General features: G+C 42.6%; 1 protein-coding gene across 2 annotated transcripts in view; it reads left to right on the forward strand.

Annotated features, from left to right (window-relative positions):
* The window catches only part of WASHC5 (WASH complex subunit 5), a 69403-nt gene that overhangs the window by 22488 nt on the left and 28105 nt on the right, over window positions 1-18810 (forward strand). For both annotated transcript variants that reach the window (XM_021088931.1, XM_021088932.1), the window contains 7 exons: window positions 499-612; window positions 3526-3697; window positions 9014-9141; window positions 12696-12825; window positions 15523-15635; window positions 17472-17638; window positions 17716-17791. In XM_021088931.1, coding sequence (XP_020944590.1) covers window positions 499-612; window positions 3526-3697; window positions 9014-9141; window positions 12696-12825; window positions 15523-15635; window positions 17472-17638; window positions 17716-17791 — 900 coding nt within the window. The remainder of the gene's footprint in view (window positions 1-498; window positions 613-3525; window positions 3698-9013; window positions 9142-12695; window positions 12826-15522; window positions 15636-17471; window positions 17639-17715; window positions 17792-18810) is intronic.

Genomic DNA, 18810 nt, shown 5'->3' on the forward strand with positions numbered 1-18810 from the left:
GTTAGCATGTAATGGGTTTATGTCGTTTTAAATGGATTGATAAGTTTTTTAATTTTCTCAGTTTTAGTGTATAATATATATATATCAATAGAGATGACCCACATTTGGAAAATAAAAATTTCTTTGGGGTGTTCAATACTTTCTCAGAGTAATGATGAGATAAAAATGTTTGGGGAAGCCACTACTCTAGTCAAAGTCTCTTTTTTCTTTCACCTTTCATTTTTCTTCATCTGGGAATCTTAACACACAGCAGTGTGAAAGGAAAACCTTATTTTAGTTATTTTCCCATGAACAGTAGTATTTAATAGTCATTCTTGTTCCCAAGTGCTCATAAGGGAGACCACTTACCTGTATATTTGGGAAATCTTGGCTTTTCATTAGATTGGAATTTAAACTTGAAGGAATGGGTGATTTTTTTATAATGTTGTATTTTCCCAACACCTTGCCTTAGAGTGAGTGAGCATTGAGCAAATACTGAATGAATATCTCCTCTTTCAGGTAATTAGTATTTACATGGGGATCACGGTTAATCTAGCAGATGCTTGGGAACCTTACAAAGCTGCAAAAACTGCTTTAAACAATACTTTGGACCTTTCAAACGTCAAAGAACAGGTAGGTTCTGGCTGATCGAGAAGATTGTCAACTGCAAACCTGCTTTGATGGGGTGGGAAATGAACTGAGTAGATATCCCAAACGATTTGGAAGATGTCCTTGTAGACATTGTAGCACAACGATTAATGAGAAGTGAATTTCGCATGCCAGAATAAGACGGTTACAGATTTTTAACTCATATGGGCTGTATAAATGGTAGACTTGGATCCTAGGGAAGATTCGATACCCTAAGGCAAACCATAGTGGAGTTCCTGTTGTAGCTCAGCGGGTTAAGGACCCAGCGTTGTCTCGGTGAGGATGTGGATTCAATTCTGGCCTCCCTTAATAGGTAAAGGATCCAGCATTGCCACAAGCTGTGGCATAGGTTACAGATGTGGCTTAGATCTGGTGTCGCAATGGCTGTGGCATAGGCCACAGCTGCAGCTCTGACTTGACTCCTGACCCGGGAACTTCCATATGCTGCACGTACATCTGGAAAAAGAAAACGAAAAAAAAAAAAAAAAAAAAGGTGAACCAGTGTGACGTATGGCCCCAGTTGCCTTTCATTTACTCTTGCTTAGAGACTGTGTCCTTAGGGAGAGAGCTCTCTTCCCCAGTAGCTAGAATCGTAATGCTTTCACCAGTGCAATGGGTATTAAAGGTGGTAACTGGATGTAGACAATAACCCTTTTCACTGTAATTCAAACTCATTTCTGGTGTGTTAAGTAAGAAACAAGACTAAAGACAGTTATCTCCTTAAAGCTTAAATGGCTTGGAGTTCTCCCATTGTGGTGCAGCGGAAACAAATCCGACTAGGAACCATGAGGTTGCTGGTTCGATCCCCGGCCTCGCTCAGCAGGTTAAGGATTTGGTGTTGTCGCGGGCTGTGGTGTAGGTTGTAGACGCGGCTCGGATTAGACCCCTAGCCTGGGAACCTCCATATGCCGTGGGTGTGGCCCTAAAAAGGTTAAAAAAAAAAAAAAAAAGTTTAAATGGCTACATTCTGTCTCTCTGATGAGAATCCAGAGCAAGAAAGAAATACTTGAGTAAACAGAGGAATCAGAATCTTTTCACTGGGGAGGCTACTTGACATTTCTGAACAGTGATTATCTCCCTCCGCCCGGCTATCTGAGGTTTGAAGTTTCCAAGTGTGGATAGAATAATATTGATTCAAGGAACTTCAGCATGTTTTATTCAAATAAATTGAATTCCATAAATAATGAACAAAATAATTTCAATTTTGGCACGTCTCCTAGAAATATATTAGAGAAAGTGGCGCTTCCATACTTACCAGCCTCAGAGCATTAATTTTCCACTACTAAAACTCCTTTCCAAAATCCCATCTTCTCATTTGAGACATCGCAAGGTCTTCAGAGGCTTCTGTTGAAACATCTTGTGGTCATTTTAAATTAACCTGACTAGGTTAATGATGTTTACCATTTAACTCTTGCTTTAGGTAAAGCAGAATGACCAAATTTCCAAAAGGCTGGTCAGTTTTAATATACTGAGGTGTATTTTTTAAGCTTCTATGCATAGAAACTCCTGAGTGTTTCTGTTCTGCTCCACCTCCTTTGACAATAATAATAGGAAGAATGGGCAGTTTAGCTTCTGCCAAATTTGTGTCTCTTTCTGTCCAAGTTAGGAATAGGAGGGATCCAGGAACCATCTGATCCAGGTCTCCAGTTTATGTTTGGAGAAACCAATACACAGAAGTTAAATCCAAAGTCAGGAGTTCCTGTCGTGGCACAGAGGAAACAAATCCATCTAGGAACCATGAGGTTGCGGGTTTGATCCCTGGCCTCGTTCAGTGGGTTAAAGATCCGGCATTGCTGTGAGCTGTGATGTAGGTCGCAGACGCAGCTCAAATCCCAAGTTGCTGTGGCTGTGGTGTTGGCCGGCTGACGGCTACAGATCCAATTAGACCCCTAGCCTGGGAGCCTCCATATGTGGCCCTAAAAAGACAAAAAAAAAAAAAAAAAAAAAAAATCCAAAGTCATACCAATATTTCTAGATGTTAGTCTTTTAAGTCCAGTGCTCTTTTCAAAAAGGTCTGATAAACCACTTACCTTTGAGCCTTATCAACTGTAGCGTATGTTGCCTGTCTCATATAGAAATGTTATTTTTTGTCAAGGGATTCATTTGAATAGATTGCCTTTTGAGATAAATAATTCCTTAAAATGTAACTCAATGTGAATTTGGTACAACCACTATGGAAAACAGTATGGAGATTCCTCAGAAAACTAAATATAGAGCTGCCCTATGATCCAGCAATCCCACTCCTGGGCAAATACCTGAAAAAAACTACAATTCAAAAAGATGCATGCACCTGTATGTTCATAGCAGCACTATTCACAATAGCCAAGATGTGGAAACAACCTAAATGTCCATCAACAGATGAATGGATTAAAACGATGTGGTTCATATACACAATGGAATACTACTCAGCCATAAAAAATAACAAAATAATGCCATGTGCAGCAACATGGATACCACTAGGGATTCTCATACTAAGTGAAGTAAGTCAGAAAGACAGATACCATATGCTGTCACTTCAATGTGGAGTCTAAAATGTGGGACCAATGAACCTATCTGTAGAATAGAAACAGACTCACAGAAATGGAGAACAGACTTGTGGTTTCCAGCAGGGAGGAGGGAGCGAGTGGGATGGATGGGGAGTTTGGGTTGGTAGATGCGAACTATGACATTTAGAATGTATAAACAATGAGGTCCTACTGTACAGCACAGGGAACTATATCCAGTCTCTTGGGATAGAACAGGATGGACGATAGTATGAGAAAAAGAAAAAATATATATATGTATAACTGGGTCACTATGCTCACTGTACAGCAGAAATTGACGGATTGTAGATCAACTACACTTTAACCCCCCAAAAATATTTTTTAAATGTAATTCAAGTTTTTTTCCTTTTCCCAGGCAAGCAGATATGCGACTGTCAGCGAAAGGGTGCGTGTACAAGTGCAGCAGTTCCTGAAGGAAGGTTACTTGAGAGAGGAGATGGTTCTGGACAACATCCCGCGGCTTCTGAACTGCCTGAGAGACTGCAACGTCGCCATCCGATGGCTGATGCTTCATACAGCTGACTCAGGTAACGCACAGAAGGCCACTCACCTGTGTCCCTCCATGTAAAGGCACCCTGAATCAAGATCTCTGCGTGATGCAAAGTGGTTTAGCCTTTGGATGAGGTTCAAGTCGCTTTTCTAAGTCATTTTTACTGCACTTTGCACATGGCAGTGGCCCGGAACAGCCCCTGTGTCAGTCAGGCCCTGTTAGGTGCTTAGGAATATGAGGAAATTTACCTCCCCCCGCCCCCCCGCCCCGTGTTTGAGGAGGAGTTTGTCTCAGATAACTGTAGCTACAGGTCTGTGGTCAGCAGAGTAATGCCTTCCCACCCTCCTACCCAGCCCTCCCCAAGATGCCCATGGCCTAGTGTCTGGCACCTGTGGGCATGTTACTTGGCAAAGGGGGGGGGGTTCAAGTTGCAGATGGAATTAACGTTGCATATCAGCTGACCTTAAAGTAATTAGATTATCCCATTGGGCCCAGCATAACTGCACATATCCTTAAATTGGGAATAGAGAAGGAGTTCCCGTTGTGGCTCAGCAGAAATGAATCTGATCAGGATCCATGAGGATGCAGGTTCGATCCCTGGCCTTGCTCAGTGGGTTAAGGATCCGGCGTTGCCATGAGTTGTGGTGAAGGTCAAAGACAATACTCAGATCTGGCATTGTTGCGGCTGAAGCATAGGCCGGAGGCTACATCTCCGATTCAACCCCTAGCCTGGGAACCTCCAGATGCCGCAGGTGCGACCTTAAAAAGACAAAAAAAGAAAAAAGGAAGTACCAAAAAGCGAGGGCCCACTCTGCTGAGGAACAGGCCAGACCAGAGTGCTTAATTAAGGCAGATGGGGTCTTAATCTTTTCTGGGTCCTCGCTGAAACTCTGTCATCCGTCAAGTTCAGAAATTTCACAGACTGTGTGAAACACCTCCACAGGGTCCTGGTTCGGGGAGTTCCCCTGTAGTCTAGTGGTTAGGACTCAGTGCTTTCACTGCTGCACCCAGTGTGATCCCTGGTCTGGGAACTGAGATCCCACATCAAGCTGTTGCATGCAGTGGCCAAAAAAACAAAACACAAAAGCCCAGTTTAATGGTAGAAAAACAAGTAGGTTGGACTAAGCAAGTAGGTTGTGTCCAGAGCTGACACAGTTCCTTATACTTAGTAAATGCTTGATCCCCACTCATCACTCATGTGTTCCCTCGTCCAGAGCCACATACCCCTGCCCCTGAGTTGTGTCAATCAGCAACCCTGTAAAGCCAAGCCTCTGCCTTTTGATTTTCACTCAACAAATTTTCTTGAGCATCTGCCCTGGACCCCCTTTGAATATCTCCTTGCTCTTTCACGTAAGGCTGAAAACTCTCAAAACTCTCCAAGCCAGATAATTCTGCAGACCCCCTGATAACACAGGAGCCCCACCTCCAGCCCTGAGGGCAAGGTGCTCTCCCCACTTCCTCTCACTGCCCCAGGCTCCCGCGAGGGCTCAGCCTCGACAGCAGCAGGTGGCTGTCCTCATCTTTCATCTCTTTGAAAACGAGTGGAATTTCTCCACAGCCTTCCCTCTTCATGCTAAAAATCTCCAGCATCTTCCACCTTTCACACAAATGCTGCTCTCCAGTTTTTGTTTTGCTGTGTTTTGTTTTCATCACTTCACTTGGTGACCTAAATCTCTGTCCAATGTACAGGTTACTCACAGCATGGATACCGTGCCTACAGTTTTTAATCATCTAATGGATCTGTCTTTAACCAGTTGAGTTTAGGTTTTGCATAAACTCCAGTGCTAATTTGAGGGTTTGACTACACTGACTCAGCTTATAATCTTTTTTACCAAAAGTCATACATTCTATAGCATGTGAACAACTCAAGCTGTCACTTTATCCTATCATAAAGCCACTTGTGGGTTTCCAGTGACTCAGCCTCCTCTTCATCTTCTGGATGACTGTGCCTGACAGCCATGCCCATATTCTGGAAGCCAGTGGTCTCCTGGCTTTATGCCCCTGCCAGGGACAAGCTTGCCCAGAGGTCTCTGCTTTTATCTTCGGGCACATCTGTTTTCCATTTCTGAGCTGGCAGTTGTCTGACCTGATTGCACAAGGTCAGAATTTACCAGAAACAGATGATTTGCCTATCTGGTTGTGAGTCATATGTGGGGAAGCAACTGCTTATTTAGCTTTTATGGTGCTTTGGCCCTGGTGTACGGAAGGGAAGGCGTATTTCTCACATGTCCTCCTGTTAACCTGCTGAAAGCTTGTCACCTAGGCTTCAGATGCCTGTGCAGTGCCGTGCAGCTGTGGAAGAGGCAGACCTGAGCCAGCACTGAGTAGGCCAGGCCGGCTGGCTACGCAGGTCTGACCCTGAAGTCCCCACGGTTCTAGAATCTGTTCCCTCATTTCTCTGGGTCTGAATTCTTGAGGGTCAGATCTTAGAGGATCAGGCCCTGAGGAAACTGCAGCCAAATCTAATTCATACCAAGGAACTCCTTGTTAATGCACAGTGATGTCTCCTATCCAAAAATGAAAGTAAATTAGTACCAGAAGATTTCTTCTAATTCTTTTTTTTTTTTTTTTTTTTTTTTTTGCCTTTTTTTGCCTTTCCTAGGGCTGCACCCGCAGCATATGGAGGTTCCCAGGCTAGGGGTCTAATTGGAGCCGTAGCCACTGGCCTACGCCAGAGCCATAGCAATGCCAGATCCGAGCCACGTCTGCAGCCTACACCACAGCTCACAGCAACGCCGGACCCTTAACCCGCTGAGCAAGGCCAGGGATCGAACCCGCAACCTCATGGTTCCTAGTCGGATTCGTTAACCACTGCGCCATGATGGGAACTCCAGATTTCTTCTAATTCTTTAGATGAATTAGAATTCATATAAAGACAAGTAGAATGCCTTAAATTGGGGGTTGGGGTTTTTTTTTGCTTTTGCTTAGTTAGGCAAATATGAAGCTGAAAAATTGTCTCTTGTGTGGTCATTGTCATCAGTTCCCATGTATTTCTTCCTAGGTGGTTCTGGCAAATGCATGGGTAAATCAGAACGCTGAAGTTTCCCATGAAAACTGAGCCTTTCTCCAGGCTGTCTAACGTCTCCTCCTGATGGGGTAGCTTGGAAATCGTTATATAAAAGAGCTTTGCAGAGTTCCCTTCGTGGCACAGTGGTTAACGAATCCAACTAGGAACCATGAGGTGGCAGGTTTGATCCCTGGCCTTGCTCAGCGGGTTAAGGATCTGGTGTTGCAGTGAGCTGTGGTGTAGGTTGCAGACGCAGTTTGGATCCCAAGTTGCTGTGGCTCTGGCGCAGGCGGGAGGCTACAGCTCCGATTAGACCCCTCGCCTGGGAACCTCCATATGCTTCGGGAGCGGCCCAAGAAATGGCAAAAAGACAAAAATAAATAAATAAATAAAAGAGCTTTGCTCAGGCTTCCCCACAACTGAAGCATCAAGAATACCCCCAGCATGTGCTCATAAAGCATGGTCGTTTGTACACACCGGACATCCTGAGATGCCAGTGGAAGGGCTAGGAAAACGGACACAAGCACAGGAGTCGCTATAGCAACTCTCAGGGGTCTTGAACTTTATCAGCTGTGAACTTTTTGGGAGTGCTTATTGTCTTAAAGTTTTTATTTGGACTTTACTTGCAGTCTAAGTAGCTTGTACTTGGAAATGCTTTTGCCCTGTCCTATTTTCTTATTCCTTCTTATGTAAGTAATTGACCCTGTAAGCCAGTTTCATAAATAGCAACATTTTTTATCCTATATACTTTTTTATGTAATGTTTGTTTTATTTGAAATAATTTAGCATAGCAGCTGAGTGGATGACCAGGGGATTAAGGTATCTTCTGTTTTATCCTGGGGTTGGTCACTGACTAATTTCGTGACCGTGGCCTTGTAGCCATAACCTCTCCAGGCCCCCAGGTGGCAGATAATCCAGGAACCTCTTGAGTGCCAGCCATGCCTTTACAAAGAGGAGAATGGTCTCAGGTCTGGTTCTTCCTGTTTGGAGGTGCCATATCTTTGTATGGGTAACCTGCTTCCCTGTTGTGTCGCTGGCCCCCAAGACCATTCCCGGCTCGATGCTTTACTAGGAAGACTCAGCATATGCCTTCCTTTCTGCACACCACAACCAAAGCAACATAAAAGCTAAACCAGCAGTTGCTTTCCCCACAGATGACTCACAACCAGATAGGCAAGTCATATGGCTATGATTTGTTACAGGGAAAAGCTAGAAAGCAAGATCGGTAAAGCGAAAAGGTGCCTGGGGTGAAGTCTAGAGGCAACCAGGCACAAGCTTGTAGGAGTTCTCTCCCAGTGGAGTCACACAGGGTGCATCTGATTCCCCGAGCAATGAGTTATGACAGTACATGTGAAATGCCGCCAACCAGGAAAGCTCATTAGAAACTCCTTGCCCGGGGTTTTTATTGGGGGCTCATCAAGGCAGCCTCTATCTGGCAGGTGCCAAAACTCCAAACTCCCAAAAGAAAAGCAATGTTCCTCGTAAACCATATTGTTTGTAAAAAGAGTTAAAGTGTAGGTAGGCCATTCTTACCACTTCTCAAAATGGTGAGAACTCTCCCCAAATCTCAGTTCCCCAAAGCCAGCCAAGAGGCTACCTTGCAAATAGACCTTTTGCAAGATAACAGTCTCGGGCCTGCTATGTTAATAACTCTTTTCTGCATACCTGTCCACAGTCAAATGGCTAAGAGATCAATGCCTGAAACAGAAGCAGCTTCAAACATACAGGATACAAGAAGGCCAGCCACATAGGAAATGGTGCCAAAAGGCTCAAATCATCATATTGGACAGTTGATAATAAAGCAACTCTAGAGTGCTCACAAAATTTGGAACCCCTGTTCTCAGTTTGCTTTTATCATTCAACAATATATCAGGACGTTTCATGTCAATGTCATATTTAACAGTTCAGTTGTGTGTACTCCATCGCATAGATATAATTTATTTACCATCAGTTATTGATAAATATTTTACTTATTACTTTTTTTTTTTTTTTTGCTTTTTAGGGCCAAATGTGCAGCATATGGAAGTTCTCAGGCTAGGGGTCAAAACTGAGCTGTAGCTGCCAGCCTGTGCCACAGCAATGCCAGATCCAAGGTGCGTCTGCCACCTACACCACAGCTCATGGCAACACCAGATCCTTAACCCACTGAGAGAGGCCAGGGATCGAACCTGCATCTTCACTGTTACTAGTCAGGTTTGTTACTGCTGAGGAATAATGGGAACTCCCTGCTTATTATTTTTTGAATGCTTAAAAGAAGGAAAATGAAAGTATTTAAGAGTCTATCTTATTTATTATGGATATTTTCAATGCATTTATAATTGGAAACTCTTTTCTTTCTCTTTCTAGCCTATGACCCAAACAACAAACGCCTTCGTCAAATCAAGGACCAGATTCTAACAGACTCTAAGTACAATCCCAAGATTCTATTTCAGTTGCTCTTGGATACTGCACAATTTGAGTTTATCCTCAAAGAGGTAAAAATATTGAGTGACCTGAATAATTGCTAAAGTCTTAGTTTTTTATGCTTAAATTTTTTTAAAAAAAATTAGGATTTAGTAGCTGTGTCTCTGATTCAGGTACAGATTCCAACTGTCTGAGATAATTCTTACAGGCAAAGGACAAGATTAAACCATAAGTATTTAGTGCCTGTTGTCATTAGGGATGCAGGGATGGGGAAAAGTGCAGAAGACAGTGGAGGTGACAGTCTCATGTGGAATGTGAACAGTAATCAGAGAATTCCACCCATGAAAATGTCCATAAAAACTGAGGTGTCCGTTCTAAGGGAGAGGACCTAATTCTCTCCCTAAAACAAAGGATCCTGTCCTAGCTTGGATGACTTCCCAGAAAAGCAAGAGCTTCTCCAGGGAGCTGAGGAAGGGGCCGTCGGCATTAGCTAAGACAAAAATGGGGAGTGTGATGGAGAACGTTCCCAAGAGAGCACAGACTATGTCTCAGTCCTCTTGGATGGGGAAGAGCCTGGCCAGTTCAGGGACCTGAACGACCAGTTGGCTGTGGGGGAGAGAATGCAAGAGAAAGGTGGTACGAAGTGAGGTTACAGGTGGGCAGCCTGTGCTGGGCCTTGCAGGGTGTTAATCTTCATCTTAGAAGCCACGAGAACCTGTTGGGAAAGGCTTCAGGAGGGTGGGTGCTTTGCATTTGAACAAAGTTGTCTTAAGAACTTTGGGGTACTTGGATTCATTGGGCTTGATGAGTCCCCCAAAAAGCCTCTGTGGGCTTAATAAAAACAGCAGACACGTGGGAATGTCAGGTTCTGTGAACAACTGGGATTTGGATCAGGTGACCCCAACAACTAGCCCCAGACATTAATGCCCATTCAGAACCAACACTCACCTTGCCTCCATCTGGTTAGTGGTTGCTGGATGTTTATCTTCTAGGTATGTGAGGACACTGTTGTCTTAAGTAGATGCTGCTTATTAACCAAATATAGTGCCTGTGCTGAGTATTTTCAGTAGTGTGTCTGGATATAATTTTATAAAATCAGAGAAGTGCTACCCCTTTTAAATTTCATTAATATTGTTTTCCCTCAAATCAATTGTGGGATTTTTTTGTGGGGGTAGGGGGCATTTTGTTTTGGGGTTTTGGTGGTTTTGTTTTTGTTTTGCTTTTGGGGGACGAAGCTGCAGCATATGAAAGTCCCAGTCTGGGGTTGAATAGGAGCAGCAGCTTCCAGCCACAGTAATGCCAGATCTGAGCAGCGTATGTGACCTACGCCACAGCTTACAGTGACATTGGGTCCTTAACCCACTGAACCATAACGGAAACTCCCCCTCAGATCATTGTTGGCTACCTCCCCCTCTGTTCCCAGCTGGGTGCTAGGTCTTCCAAATGAACAAGGCATATCCCACCCATCAAGTGGCTCCCAGTGTAGCAGGGAAGAGAAGCAGAGTAAGCCAAGAGGAGAAATAGGAAAAGATGCAGGAGCAGGAACCAGGCATCTTATATCTTAGTTAGTTGGTCAGAGCAAAACTGGCCATGCAGAGGCAAGTGAAGGTTGCCCACAAGGAAGAAATGGCCTCAGTCCAGTTAGGATCCTGCCCCAGACCGAAGAGTTCTGGAGCTCAGCGTTACTGAGTGGACAGCTGGACAGGTCTGGGGCTTCTGCCTGACCACGCCTGCATTTCTGATCCTAAATCTTTCTCTGGGATCTGTTGCAGTAGAATGGGCAGCTCCATTCTGTTTATTCAGGTAGAAAGACAACAGAAGACGAGCCTAAGGGAGCACCAACTCATTGTTAACCGTCTCAAAGAAGAGAAAGATCTGGTGGAAAGAGAGGAAAGAAACTACTCTATACAAGTTGAGCAAAACCATGAGATATTTTTATTTCTGATATTTCAGCTTGGCTCTTTCACCTGTATTTTCATCTCTCCTACCTCCCACCCATCCCTTTTTCTAGAACCATTTTCTTTTTTTTTTTTTTTTTGTCTTTTTGCCATTTCTTGGGCCGCTCCCACGGCATATGCAGGTTCCGAGGCTAGGGGTCCAACCGGAGCTGTAGCCACCAGCCTACTCCAGATCCACAGCAACGTGGGATCCAAGCCGCGTCTGCAACCTACACCACAGCTCACGGCAACGCCAGATCATTACCGCACTGAGCAAGGTCAGGGATCGAACCTGCAACCTCATGGTTCCTAGTCGATTCATTAACCACTGCGCCACGATGGGAACTCCTAGAACCATTTTCTGATTCTCCTGTAAGCACACTAATTGGGCGTATGTATCTCCCAGTCTTCAGAAGGTGTATCTCCTGTTTGAAATACCATCTTCTGTTCTAACAAGTTATGAAGACGTGAATTCAGCCTGTGAATGAGTGTTTGAAAGGCTCGAAGCCATTTGGTGTGTAGTGAAGGCTCTGGGTGATATTTTATTTTATTTTATTTATTTATTTTTTTTGGCATTTCTTGGGCCGCTCCCGCGGCATATGGAGGTTCCCAGGCTAGGGGTCGAATCAGAGCTGTAGCCACGGGCCTACGCCAGAGCCACAGCAACGCAGGATCTGAGCCACGTCTGCAACCTACACCACAGCTCACGGCAACGCCAGATCGTTAACCCACTGAGCAAGGGCAGGGACCGAACCCGCAACCTCATGGTTCCTAGTCGGATTCGTTAACCACTGCGCCACGACGGGAACTCCATGGGTGATATTTTATTGTTGTTGCTTCTCCAACAACAACAAAAAATAGAGTGGGCTCTAAATAAGTCTCACTGTTCCTCATCCTATTACTAATTTCATTGACTGACCATCCTGCCTGATCATAAAGATTCCTCTTCCGCTGGCACCACAATACCCCACCCTGCCTTGATCCTCTCATCCGCAGATGGACTCTCTCAACCACGTTGCTTATCTTTTCAATATTCATTATACTGCTGAGGAACGAAGAATGTCTTAAGGGAAAAATCAGTATTCATGCCTCTTTACCTCTTAAGAGCTCAGTGAAATAAACCCTCTGCCTTTGTGATATACCTTAAATATGTTGTTAAATTTTTTTAAAAAATTTCTTCCTCAGTCCAAGTCATTATAGGATTTTGGTTTTATAAAGGAGCAAATTAATAAAGGTACAAGAAAGAACTTTGGTAGATGATTTAGTTCATTCTCTTATCAACCAGTAAGAAAATATTCAACCTTCCTTGGTTAATTAACGTAAGAGTCACAGAAATTGTTGCCTGGAAAGGCCCTTAGAGCAGCGGTCACCAAGCATAATTTCACATTAAAATGCTGATTCCTGGGCCTACCTAAGCCCTTCTGAGCCAAAATCTTCAGAGGTGGGGTTCGGGACTCTGAAAATTTGAACGCCGTCCAGGTGATGCGTCTGTGCACCAGTCTTAGAGATGGTCTAGCTTTGCCCCTCAATTAGTATAAAGTAGTATTGCTTAAGAGCTGGCATCAAGCCCGATATTGATTTTAGACACCTATTTTTATAATAAGTTGGGCTTCACTCAGGCTTTCTTAGTCAGCTGCCTAAGCTGGATTTTCTCTTAAATCAGTAAATCTCTTCCTTCTCTTCAACAGATGTTCAAGCAGATGCTTTCAGAAAAGCAGGCCAAATGGGAGCACTACAAGAAGGAGGGCTCAGAGCGGATGACGGAGCTTGCTGATGTCTTTTCAGGAGTAAAACCCCTCACCAGAGTGGAGAAAAATGGTAATTGCTGAAGAGGAAATCTTGGTGTGTTTGAAATGTGCACACAGATTGTTGGAAACGGACAGAGGAGAGAGTTTTTATGTGTCACCATTGTGTGCTAGGATGGTGCTAACAGAGATCCGCAGTTGAGTTTTGGCTGCTCTAACCTGTGTGCTCTTGGGCAGTCTCGGGTTCTCTATGAACTTCAGGTTTCTTAGCTTTGAAAATAAGAGGTTAGGCTAAGTGGGGAATCTCTTAAACATTGGTTCATAGTGTTTTATAGCATCATAATCTACCCCCCCCCACCTCCATAATGTGCAAAACTAGTGTGTCATTTTATGTGCATGGGGGAGGCTTAACTTTCGTCTTCTCAGAAGGATATTTCACCCAAGATATTATTCCTTGCCAACATAGGTGTTATCTAAAAGTCGTATCTTCCAGTCCTGTTTGGTTCTTTTTCACTGATGCATCAAGTGGCGCAAGAGGAGACCTGCAGACTGTCTTGAAACTAAACCTAGCTCAAGTTTTACTTTAATATTTTCAACCCTGCTTCTTTTAGGAAATTTTATCTATAGGAAAATCATGATATCACTTCAAATTTTTGTATAGAGAGGGTCCTTCCTTTCAGATTGCCCATGGGAAGATCATTCTGAATTTTAAGGTGACAAATTGAACTATTTTTTCTTATGGTTAATATTTGTTTTAACTATCAAATTTATTTCCGATAAAGTTAATTATACAGAAGAAGTGATTAATGCTATAGCTTTTTATTTTAAAAATAACCTTGCTATTTTTAATTAGTATAAGCTTGTGATTACTGTATCTGGCTTTTGTTGATTTATTTCATGCTGAATGGTTGGTCTAAAAATATTTCCGGAGATTCCATGGTGGTGCAGTGGAAACAAATCCAACTAGCATCCATGAGGATGCAGGTTTGATCCCTGGCCTCGTTCAGTGGGTTAAGGATCCAGCGTTGCAGTGAGCTGTGGTGTGGGTCGCAGACATGGCTTGGATCTGGCATTGCTGTGGCCATGGTGTAGGCCAGCAGCTACAGCTCCTATTCGACCCCTAGCCTGGGAACCTCCATATGCCATGGGTACGGCCCTAAAAAAGCAAAAAAAAAAATAAAATAAAAACATAAAAATATTTCCCAATTACATTATTATCCCTATTGGAAAAATTCGACCAGTTTTTAATGGTTTGATATAAATTGGCAACGTTTTGCAGATCACCATATTATATCTAAAAAAATAAAGACCCACCAGTAACAACCTAATCAGATTAGTTGTCTAGAATCAGGCACATTAATCTCTATTCTAGTCACTTTTAGGTTCTTGTAGATACCAACATTGCTTCAAAGTTCATTGAAAATAATATCTTATACTTTTTCTGGCTATATAGCATATTTCGGCTTTAAAGTACTTACACAAATATCTCTCATTTGATCCTGACAACCCTGTGAGATAAACATCTTTATCCTTATTTTATATATAAAGAGGCCAAGGCTTAAAATGTAATCACTTGCCAAAAGCAACAAAGGTCCAGAGTCTGGATCTCACTCATCATTTTTTTTTTTTTTTTTTTTTGGTCTTTTTAGGGCCACATTCATTGACATATGGAGGTTCTCAGGCTAGGGTTCGAATAGCCATAGCTGCTGGCCTACACCATAGCCACAGCAATGCCAGATCTGAGCCATGTCTGCAACCTACACCACAGCTCAGAGCAACGCCAGATCCTTAACCCACTGAGCGAGGCCGGGGATCGAACCCATGTCCTCATGGATACTAGTCGGGTTCATTAACCACTGAGCCAAGACAGAAACTCCACTAGTGTTCTTCATGTCTTCTTAAAATAACTTAGATTATAAGCCCTTAATGCTTTTATTGAAGTGAAATCATCCTATTGATAAAACAAAAACTTTTAGAGAATCCACTTAGGTGAGAAGAGCAAGACCTTTGAATCTGGACAGACGGTTGTGCACATCCTGGCTCTGCCCTTTAGTGACTGTGACCCAGCAGTGGGTTCTTAATATCTCCAGGCATCAGCTCCCTTATCTGAGAAATGGCTCTTAATTCCTATTTCATAGATTTTTTTGTGAAGATTAAAAGAGACTTTGCCTGATGCCCTGAGGATCCTCAGAGCCTGGTAACACAGGCTTGTGAATGCAAATGGTGCCCCTTAATCCATTGAGACTCCCCACAACCCACCACTCACACCTCACTTCCCTGCATGTTGGCCAGATCTTTGCCCTCCAAGACCTGCCATTGTCATTTTGCCCTGAAGCCTCTGCTCATGTCCGTCTCTTCCTCTAGGAACAAATGACCCCCAGCCCTTCCGCCCAGCCAGACTTTGACCCATCCTCCCTTCTTCCAGAAAACTCTCCCTGTCACTCTGGATCACATCCCTCCGTTCTCCACGCCTTCCCATCGCCATGGCCATCTCTGCACACCTCAGTTCACAATATGTACTTGCACCTTCAGACTTTTTCTGTCAGCTCTTATAAACTAAGCGATTCATGTTGAAAGTATCATCTCTTCTACGAGGTCACATGCCTCCGGCATTTTTGGTGTTATTTGGAGCATTCCTGAGAACGGTGTTAGGTACACAGTAAAAGCTCTGTAAAAGCTAGATTTGTAAAGGATTATCTAATTAAATTCAAAGACACAGCTACAGGAATTCTGGGGTCTCAGTAGTCTTTTCTTGTTTCTGTATTAATAGAAAATCTTCAAGCTTGGTTCAGAGAGATCTCAAAACAAATATTGTCTTTAAATTACGATGATTCTACTGCTGCAGGGAGAAAAACAGTGCAACTAATACAGGCTTTGGAAGAGGTAAGGAAAACTTTTTTTTTTTTTTGTCTTGATAGGGCTGCACCCGAGGCATATGGAGGTTCCCAGGCTAGGGTTCAAATCAGAGTTGTAGCTGCCGATCTTCACCACAGCCACAACAGCGCGGGATCCAAGCCATATCTACAGTCTACACCACAGCTCAAGGCAACACCAAATCCTTAACCCACTGAGCAAGACTAGGAATTGAACCTGTGTCCTCATGGATGCTTGTAAGATTTATTTCCACTGAGCCATGGTGGGGACTCCCAGGAAAATCTTTTTAAATGATAGTTCTTGGATCATAAATCATACTTTTTGACCTACCCAACAGTCTGCTCCTGGAAATACATTTAAGAGAATATTTCATCAGAAGCAAAAGTAGTATAAGTTAATGTGCTCTCTGTAGTATTATATACAGTGCCCTAAAATTAGGAAAGTAATTAAATGACAATAATGAAGAGAATGGTCATAAAAATTATGTTACTTCAACTTGTATAAATGTGTAGTCTTGGGGAAAAAAATATGGAGACAGTATAGAAACATTGTGAAAACTGATTACATGATATGCACTATTTTTAGTTTATGAAAAGTAAGTGCCTTTGGGGAAAAGCCTAGAAAGAGATAAGATACACAAAAATGAAAATAGTTGTATAATGATCATAGGCTTAAAAGTGATGTATTTTTTCTGGGAAAAAAAAAAGTTTGTTTTTTTAATCTACTTAACGTTACATCAAAAAACAATGCTTATTCTTCCACACTCTTAAAATTTTAGTTCTGTATTTAACCAGGAAAATAAACAAAAGCATCAGAACATAGGCATATTCTATAAAACGTATATAAACATCATCCATCCTCATCTGAAACCCTGTCCAGTTGGTACAAGTGTACATTAATACTTTTGTCCATTTGGCTGTTTTCATACAGGCTTTTTCTTATTTTTGCAGGGTTTTTAGAATGGCCACTATTATGGCAACACAGTATAATGCACCATTGTTAGCATGCCAGTTTCCCTGGCCCTTTCAGAACAATTCTCACTTCTGCTGTTTCTTTTTTGGTTGTTGGTTGGATTTTACAGTCTATAGTACAACTATAAACAACTTTGTAAATCTGAGATGCTTTTTCTCTTTTGCACTATTTCTTTTGGTATATAGCCCAGGCTCCTTGAATTGTATACTTTAAAATGTCTGAACACAGTGGAATTGTTATTTTGTTTTAAAGAGCACATCAAAAGAACTTCAAGATGTACAAGTGCCAGCACCTTGGTTATGATGTGACTTATTTTGGTTTTTAGCGTCTTGCAAGTCTTCAGAATTAGGAGGGTTTTTCCAGTACACGTTTATTGATACTGAAATGGAAAATGGGATTATTTGCTTATTTTGTCGTATGTGTACAGGATAGGAAAGAGTGGAATATTTTCTGATCTTAGAAATGTCTTCATTGTTTTCCGTCTTGGCTTATGCATTTCTTTTGGTTCTTTTTTTCTTTTTTTTTTAAGCTTTTTAGGGCCACACTTGCAGCATATGGAAGTTCCCAGGCTAGGGGTCGAATCAGAGCTGTAGCCGCCGGCCTACACCACAGCCACAGCAACACCGGATCCTTGAACACTGAGTGAGGCCAGGGACTGAACCCAAATCCTCAGGGATCTTGGTCGGGTTCCTTAACCACTGAGCTATGAAGGGAACTCCCAGCTTATCCGTTTCTGAAATTACAATTTGAAATAAAAACTTGGCCAAGGAATTCTTAGCAAGTAGTGTGCCCTATTTGAAGTGTTTCCAAGGAAAATTGAACACCATCCAGGCCATTTAGACTTTTAAAATTCAATGTGTTTATGTAACTCAGGTTCAAGAATTTCACCAGTTGGAATCAAATCTGCAAGTCTGTCAGTTTCTTGCTGATACTCGAAAGTTTCTCCACCAAATGATCCGAACCATCAACATTAAAGAGGAAGTCCTGATCACAATGCAGATCGTTGGGGACCTTTCCTTTGCCTGGCAGTTAATTGACAGGTAATGGGAACAGCCTGACGTTTGTCCTCAGTGAAGGCCACTGTGAATGTCTTCTTACCATTTATCTCTTTTCACAGTTTCACGTCTATCATGCAAGAGAGCATAAGGGTGAACCCATCCATGGTCACTAAACTCAGAGCCACATTCCTCAAGGTAAGCACATGACTGTAAGGTCACGTTCTTAGTGACTAGGAAAGAGCTGGCCTATGTTATTACCTCATTCGTTAATTCTGTCCAAGATTTCATCGTTTTAGAAAATGGGATTTTTTTTTTTTTTTTTAGCTGAAATGTGATTTTCATTGTAAAAAAAAAAACCCACAAAAAAGAATCAAAATTACCAAAAATAATCAAAAACTTTATTGGCTTTTTCTTGCTTTTACAAATGTCCTAAAGAGTTCCCATCATGGCTCAGCAGAAATGAATATGACTAGCATTCATGAGGACGCAGGTTCGATCCCTGGCCTCACTCAGTAGGTGAAGAATCCAGCTTTGTCTTGAGCCGTGGTGTAGGTCACAGACACAGCTTGGATCTGGAGTGGCTGTGGCTATGGCATAGGCTGGCAGCTACAGCTCCACCTTGATCCCTAGCCTGGAAATTCCATATGCCACAGGAATAGCCCTAAAAAGACCAGAAAAAAACAAAAAATGTCCTGAGAAGACTTAAGCTAAACAGTATTTTAGAAAGTTGGATGATTTAAGTATTTTTATAGACTGAAAATTGTTAGAAGATTTTTCATGACAGTGTAGTTGCACAAGATGCCAGAAATACTTAAAGTTTAAATTAACAATAGAAGCTGGAGTGTCTTAACAGGAAATTGGTTTTTAATGAAGAAACAGATTTTTTTTTCAAGTTTTACCAGTATACTATGATGTGAGTTCTATAGGTCCTTATTCTTTAGACATCCCTTTTACTTATTCATGAAAAAAAATCTTGTAAGTTCCCCTTGTGGCTCAGCGGGTTGCAAACCCAACTAGTATCCATGAGGGTTCAGGTTCAATCCCTGGCCTCACTCAGTGGGTTAAGGAACCAGAGTTGCTGCAAGCTGCAGCATAGGTCGCAGATGCAGCTTAGTTCTGGTGTTGCTGTGGCTGTGGTGTAGGCCAGCAGCTGCAGCTCTGATTCGACCCCTAAACCTAGAGCTTCCATATGCCCCAGGTGTGGCCCTAAACAG

The sequence above is a fragment of the Sus scrofa genome, chromosome 4 (assembly GCF_000003025.6).
Source record: "Sus scrofa isolate TJ Tabasco breed Duroc chromosome 4, Sscrofa11.1, whole genome shotgun sequence".
Lineage (NCBI taxonomy): Eukaryota > Metazoa > Chordata > Mammalia > Artiodactyla > Suidae > Sus > Sus scrofa.